The sequence below is a fragment of the Oncorhynchus gorbuscha genome, linkage group LG21 (assembly GCF_021184085.1).
Source record: "Oncorhynchus gorbuscha isolate QuinsamMale2020 ecotype Even-year linkage group LG21, OgorEven_v1.0, whole genome shotgun sequence".
Lineage (NCBI taxonomy): Eukaryota > Metazoa > Chordata > Actinopteri > Salmoniformes > Salmonidae > Oncorhynchus > Oncorhynchus gorbuscha.
Window position 1 is genome coordinate 10391688 of NC_060193.1, and position 7500 is coordinate 10399187.

A 7500-nucleotide genomic window follows, 5' to 3' on the forward strand; every position below is an offset into this window, starting at 1 on the left:
GAGACAGGGGGGAGAGACAGGGGGAGACAGGGGGAGAGACAGGGGGAGACAGGGGGAGAGACAGGGGGGGAGACAGGGGGAGAGACAGGGGGGAGACAGGGGGGAGACAGAGACAGGGGGAGAGAGAGACAGGGGGAGAGAGAGACAGGGGGGAGAGAGACAGGGGGAGAGAGAGACAGGGGGAGAGAGAGACAGGGGGAGAGAGAGACAGGGGGAGAGAGAGACAGGGGGAGAGAGAGAGAGGGGGAGAGAGAGACAGGGGGAGAGAGAGACAGGGGGAGAGAGAGACAGGGGGAGAGAGAGACAGGGGGAGAGAGAGAGAGGGGGAGACAGAGAGACAGGGGGAGAGAGAGACAGGGGGAGAGAGAGACAGGGGGAGAGAGAGACAGGGGGAGAGAGAGACAGGGGGAGAGAGACAGGGGGAGAGAGACAGGGGGAGAGAGACAGGGGAGAGAGACAGGGGGAGAGAGACAGGGGGAGAGAGACAGGGGGAGAGAGACAGGGGGAGAGAGACAGGGGGAGAGAGACAGGGGGAGAGAGACAGGGGGAGAGAGACAGGGGGAGAGAGACAGGGGGGGGAGAGAGACAGGGGGAGAGAGACAGGGGGAGAGAGACAGGGGGGAGAGACAGGGGGAGAGACAGGGGGAGAGACAGGGGGGAGAGACAGGGGGGAGAGACAGGGGGAGAGACAGGGGGAGAGACAGGGGGGAGAGACAGGGGGAGAGACAGGGGGAGAGACAGGGGGGGGGGAGAGACAGGGGGGAGAGACGGGGGGAGAGACAGGGGAGAGAGAGACGGGGGGGAGAGAGAGAGAGACAGGGAGAGAGAGAGACAGGGAGAGAGAGAGACAGGGAGAGAGAGGAAGAAAGGAAGCAAGGGGTTAGTGACAGATTTCCATTGGCAAGCTCAGCACTCAGTCTTGGCAAGCACTTGGGTTTCCGTTAGGAAAATGCAGTAAGGAACAGCAAAATCACCAGCCTATGTCAATCCAATATGTCACGTAATAGAAACGTTTAAGTCTACAAAAAACATAGCCCACTCTGTAAGAAACAGAGTCTAGTTTAGGAAACAGAACTGTATTGAGATCAAAGGTTTTATTGAGGCGAAAATTATCAGAATGTCGGCCAAAATTCACCTCGCTACATCTTCTCCCACTGCCGGCCACTGAGCTTCCTCTCATTACCATATTTGGTAGTGAGTGAAAACTCCAACCAGATGCTTCACATTTATACACCCGGTGAAATATATCTGGCTCATTGCTCGTTCTCTGTTATAAGCCCAGCAACGTGCACAAGGCTATGTGCCAGAATTCATTTCACAAAGCAATTAGCGCGAAAACACAAATTGTCAAAAGCGCACATGCATTTTCAGATTAAAATATTCATTACAAATTTTGAAAGACGAGAGATCGAAAGACGTAACAACTAGCATGGGTTGCTAACAACTAGCATGGGTTACTAACAACTAGCATGGGTTGCTAACAACTAGCATGGGTTGCTAACAACTAGCATGGGTTGCTAACAACTAGCATGGGTTGCTAACAACTAGCATGGGTTGCTAATAAGACTATAAGTGTGCGTTTGGCTACTGGACAATGAAAGAAAGTACAACATGAGAGAAATAGACTTCCATATGCCTTTGAAACCAGTAGTCTTCATAAAATAATTGGCTCTCCACTTTCTAAAGGTTAGATTTGCCTCATTAACACGAAGTAAAATGTTTGGATCGTTTTTAAAATGCATCGTGCCTCCAGCTCATTGCAACGTGGTGTGTGTACGATGCGCTGAAGCCTGCCTACCATTGCCTTGGAAACACACTTCAATTATCAGTCCAAAAATCTATTATTAAAAAAACCGTGGCCATCAAAACTGTTTTTAAACACACGATTGCATTTATTGTTGAAATGAAAGCATGTTTCAGTCCAGCAGTAATGAATGAGGTGTTTGAGGAGCCAGCAGCTGTCACGCGGTCTGACAGATTTGCGTTCATCGGCTCTGTGTCTGTACGCCGAGTGTGTGTGATGAACATAACGACTCACGAAAATACCCAGAAGGCAATTTAATTCCACAAAATGTATGCAAATGCCCCTATAGCATAACTGGTCAAATGAATATACATCGACTGGTATTTCCTTCTATGATAAAGGCAAAAAAAAGCATTATTTTACAATGGGATTATTTTATTTTTATTGGACAATTGGGTAGTGGTAGTTAACACATTTGTGTTTTGGTGTGGGGGGGGGGCAAAAGCAAGCTATTACCGGCTAACGGAAATCCTAGCACACACGCTCAAAGCACAGCAATCACAGTCTTGGCTAGAGTCCATCTACTGCAGCTGGACGGGCTGTTATTGACAAAAATAACATCACCTGCTTCTCCGGTGAGAGACAGAGACACAACCACTCACCAGGTGTTGTACAGGCATGGGTGCGGGGGCCATGGGAACAGGGTTCCAGGCCGTGGTGCTGGTCATGGTCTTGCTCTGCCAGTTGTGTCCCCCAGTTAGTCTCTTCTCTCCAGACTGGCTCCACTGCATGTCTGGCCTGAACACCGGGGCACACAGAGACAAAATGCACCGTGCAAAAACACCACACTCGTTAATCACCTGTCACTATATCATATTTGTGACAATCTGACGCCAACAGATATAAAGGCATGTCTAATAACGTCGGTAATATATTGCAGCTAAAGCTCTTCACTAGGTCTCACTGTGTCGTCTGAGGGGCAAAGCTCTTCACTAGGTCTCACTGTGTCGTCTGAGGGGCAAAGCTCTTCACTAGGTCTCACTGTGTCGTCTGAGGGGTAAAGCGCTTCACTAGGTCTCACTGTGTTGCTCTGAGGGACAAAGCACTTCACTAGGTCTCACTGTGTCGTCTGAGGGACAAAGCTCTTCACTAGGTCTCACTGTGTCGTCTGAGGGACAAAGCTCTTCACTAGGTCTCACTGTGTCGTCTGAGGGGTAAAGCTCTTCACTAGGTCTCACTGTGTCGTCTGAGGGACAAAGCTCTTCACTAGGTCTCACTGTGTCGTCTGAGGGACAAAGCTCTTCACTAGGTCTCACTGTGTCGTCTGAGGGGTAAAGCTCTTCACTAGATCTCACTGTGTCGTCTGAGGGGTAAAGCTCTTCACTAGGTCTCACTGTGTCGTCTGAGGGGTAAAGCTCTTCACTAGATCTCACTGTGTCGTCTGAGGGGTAAAGCTCTTCACTAGGTCTCACTGTGTCGTCTGAGGGGCAAAGCTCTTCACTAGGTCTCACTGTGTCGTCTGAGGGGTAAAGCTCTTCACTAGATCTCACTGTGTCGTCTGAGGGGTAAAGCTCTTCACTAGGTCTCACTGTGTCGTCTGAGGGGCAAAGCTCTTCACTAGGTCTCACTGTGTCGTCTGAGGGACAAAGCTCTTCACTAGGTCTCACTGTGTCGTCTGAGGGACAAAGCTCTTCACTAGGTCTCACTGTGTCGTCTGAGGGACAAAGCTCTTCACTAGGTCTCACTGTGTCGTCTGAGGGGTAAAGCTCTTCACTAGGTCTCACTGTGTCGTCTGAGGGACAAAGCTCTTCACTAGGTCTCACTGTGTCGTCGCTGACGGACAAGCTGCTTTAGTTTCTGTTTAGTTTCCAACGTATCCGAGTAGCACAGAAGCTCTGGAGATGGGCGGGTCCTAACACAGGTCAGTGGGATGGCAGTCCGTCTCGGGAAAACACTGCAGTGGTCTGTCCCAAAACTACATTTACATGCTACGTAGCAAACTATCCAGAGTGTTGATTAACGCTATGTTTCTACCACATGATGGTTTTGTAATGAAAAACACTCAGATGTTCAGACTATTTTAGTGGCTTTTCTTGGTGTACCTTCTATCCCCTTTTCCTCCTCAATTTTGTGAAATCCAATTGGTAGTTACAGTCTTGTGACCAGGAGTCTTAGTTTACAGACTTGTCCCCTACGGACTCGGGAGAGGTGAAGGTCGAGAGCCATGCGTCCTCCTAAACACGACCCCGCCAAGCCGCACTGCTCGCTTAACCTGGAAGCCAGTCGCACCAATGTGTCGGTGGAAACACCGTACATCTGGCGACCGAAATCAGCTTGCAGGCGACCGGCCCACCACAAGGAGTCGCTAGAGTGTGATGGGACAAGGACATCCTGGTCGGTCAAACCCTCTCCTAACCCGGACGACGCTGGGCCAAACCCTCTCCTAACCCGGACGACGCTGGGCCAAACCCTCCCCTAACCCGGACGACGCTGGGCCAAACCCTCCCCTAACCCGGACGACGCTGGGCCAAACCCTCCCCTAACCCGGACGACGCTGGGCCAAACCCTCCCCTAACCCGGACGACGCTGGGCTAAACCCTCCCCTAACCCGGACGACGCTGGGCCAAACCCTCTCCTAACCCGGACGACGCTGGGCCAAACCCTCCCCTAACCCGGACGACGCTGGGCCAAACCCTCCCCTAACCTGGACGATGCTGGGCCAATTGTACACCGCCTCATGGGTCTCCCGGTCACGGCCGGCTGTGACACAGACTGGGATCGAACCCGGGGCTGTAGTGAAGGCTCAATGACCGCGATGCAGCGCCTTAGACCACTGCGCCACTCAGGAGGCCAAGACTATCACTTATTTTAGTTGTGTGTTTTATGTCGAGAAGCAGTCTACTGTGTGTTATCAGCACTGCCTGCCTGGGACTGGAGTACAGTAGGATGGCAGACTGCCATAGCCCTCTATTGTCTAGGGAAAACGCTGCAGTAGTCTGGCTCTACATCACATCCACACACACTTACTTCTTGGCTGGGGCTCCTCCGAACTGCAGATCTGAGGAGAGAGAGAGAGATGGGTGAGGTGTATTTAAAGAGAGAATCTAAGCCAGACAGACAGAAAGCCAGCCAGCCCTGGGGAGTAGTGAAGGCTCCTAAATACTGTTTACAGTAAGAGTAGCGGCTTGTGATCAGTGGCTCCCTACTGGGTTCCCTCTCACTGCCTGTCCTCTCGCTGTCTGCCCAAACTTCTGATAGCTACTAGGGCCAATCCCTACCATTAGGTAATCCAATGGACCAAGAGGGAAAGAAGAGGGGGAGAGAACAGAGTGGGAGAGGAGAGAGGGGTGAAAGGAGAGAGGGGTGAAAGGAGAGAGGGGTAGTGGAGAGAGGGGTAGTGGAGAGAGGGGTAGTGGAGAGAGGGGTAGTGGAGAGAGGGGTAGTGGAGAGAGGGGTAGTGGAGAGGGGGAAAGGAGAGGAGAGAGGGGGAAGGGGGAGTGGAGAGAGGGGTAGTGGAGAGAGGGGGAAAGGAGAGAGGGAGTGGAGAGGGGGAGTGGAGAGAGGGGTAGTGGAGAGAGGGGGAAAGGAGAGAGGGGGAAAGGAGAGGGGTAGAGGAGGGGGAAAGGAGAGAGGGGGAAAGGAGAGAGGGGGAAAGGAGAGAGGGGTAGAGGAGAGAGGGTAGTGGAGAGAGGGGTAGTGGAGAGAGGGGTAGTGGAGAGAGGGGTAGTGGAGAGAGGGGTAGTGGAGAGAGGGGTAGTGGAGAGAGGGGTAGTGGAGAGAGAGTAGTGGAGAGAGGGGTAGAGGGGAGAAGGGGGAAAGGAGAGGGGGAAAGGAGAGAGGGGGAAAGGAGAGAGGGGGAAAGGAGAGAGGGGGAAAGGAGAGAGGGGTAGAGGAGAGAGGGGTAGAGGAGAGAGGGGTAGAGGAGAGAGGGGTAGTGGAGAGAGGGGTAGTGGAGAGGGGGAGTGGAGAGAGGGGTAGTGGAGAGAGGGGGAAAGGAGAGAGGGGTAGTGGAGAGAGGGGTGGAGAGAGGGGTAGAGGGGTAGTGGAGAGAGGGGTAGTGGAGAGAGGGGGAAAGGAGAGAGGGGGAAAGGAGAGAGGGGGAAAGAAGACAGGAAAGGAGAGAGGGGTAGAGGAGAGAGGGGGAAAGGAGAGGGGGAAAGGAGAGAGGGGTAAAGGAGAGAGGGGTAAAGGAGAGAGGGGTAGAGGAGAGAGGGGTAGAGGAGAGAGGGGTAGAGGAGAGAGGGGTAGAGGAGAGAGGGGTAGAGGAGAGAGGGGTAGAGGAGAGAGGGGTAGAGGAGAGAGGGGTAGAGGAGAGAGGGGTAGAGGAGAGAGGGGTAGACCAAGGAGGAGAGGAGAGAGGGGTAGAGGAGAGAGGGGGAAAGGAGAGAGACATGGAGTCAGCACAAAGAGAGAGACACAAGGAGACAGATGAGGACACAAAAGAAGAGTGTGTCTCTGTATAGTACTCACTGCCAACGAGGTTGGCGAGAGAGGAGTCCAGGTCGTTGGCCAGCAGTTTGCCCCCTGGGTGGTATCCTGGATGGGGGTGACTTGGGTGGGGGTGGTGGAGGGCCATGGGGGGAGCCTGGTTATGGTTGGACACTGTGGGCTTCAGCAGGTCCCCAAGAGCATCAAACCCTGGAGGACACAGAGACACCAGTTAATACAACACACACACACACAAAGCCAAGCAGGTACATGATACATACACAAGGATATCAGCATTACACAAAGCGTAGGCTACGAACTCACACACAGATGGGCTATGAGGTTAAAAGAAAAGCACAGCATGCAGGACAGATTTGACTCAAGTGAGAGAGAGAAATGACTTGGGGGGGGGAGGGGGTGTTGGGGGCAGGCAGGATCAGGTTGTGGGACATCATGAGAGTCATGAAGTCAAAAGGCTGTGTTCCTTTCCTTTATTTCTATGCTTGGGGCTTCGGTCACTGTGTCTATTCATTGTATTTCTAGGATTCAGCCTCAGGGGCGGTAGCTGTATTTGAGTGATGATGGATTTCTGTTATTGAGTCATTACGCTGATCGATTCTATTCATTACATTTCTAGACTAAAACAGTAGAAGTGTAACCCATTTAGTTCTACCGTTTCTAGTCAGTCACAATAATTCTTATTTATTTTTTTCAAATCTATTTCTAGCCTGAGTAGGCAAGCTATTTTTGTGTGCTGATGAATTTTAATGTGCTCGTTGTTGTGGAGTCATTACCCAGATGGATTCTATTAACTCTGTTTCTGTATGAAAACAGTAGCTTTTTATCCTTTCTATGTATCCTATTTCTAGGCCCAGCAGCTGTGTTATGATAGATTTATGTTCTTGTGGTTGGCATGTTGTGAAGTCATTACGCTGATTGCGGCTGTGTATTCTAGCAGTCAAGAGGGCAGGCTAGCGACGCCCGCAACACACACCTGTACTGTAGTAATGTATACAGGGTTGATTAGTTATACAGCAGTGAGAGTCAATGAGAAATCAAGTAATTCACGGTGTAAACGTTAAATTATATTACTATAAGCAGAGAGACCGAGAGAGACAGAGACGGAGAGAGACAGAGACAGAGAGAGACAGAGACCGAGAGAGACAGAGACCGAGAGAGACAGAGACCGAGAGAGAGAGAGACAGAGAGAGAGACAGAGACCGAGAGAGACAGAGACCGAGAGAGACAGAGACGGAGAGAGACAGAGACCGAGAGAGACAGAGACCGGAGAGAGACAGAGACCGAGAGAGACAGAGACCGAGAGAGAC

General features: G+C 51.7%; 1 protein-coding gene across 9 annotated transcripts in view; it reads right to left on the reverse strand.

Annotated features, from left to right (window-relative positions):
• LOC124008833 (phosphatidylinositol-binding clathrin assembly protein-like) overlaps positions 1-7500 on the reverse strand; it is a 92906-nt gene that overhangs the window by 12394 nt on the left and 73012 nt on the right. For 7 of the 9 annotated variants that reach the window (XM_046320411.1, XM_046320409.1, XM_046320407.1 and 4 more), the window contains 3 exons: positions 6215-6382; positions 4772-4802; positions 2407-2569 (listed from right to left, as the gene is read on the reverse strand). In XM_046320411.1, the coding sequence (XP_046176367.1) occupies positions 2407-2569; positions 4772-4802; positions 6215-6382 (362 nt within the window). The remainder of the gene's footprint in view (positions 1-2406; positions 2570-4771; positions 4803-6214; positions 6383-7500) is intronic. The other 2 variants (XM_046320414.1, XM_046320410.1) reach the window with 1 other exon arrangement.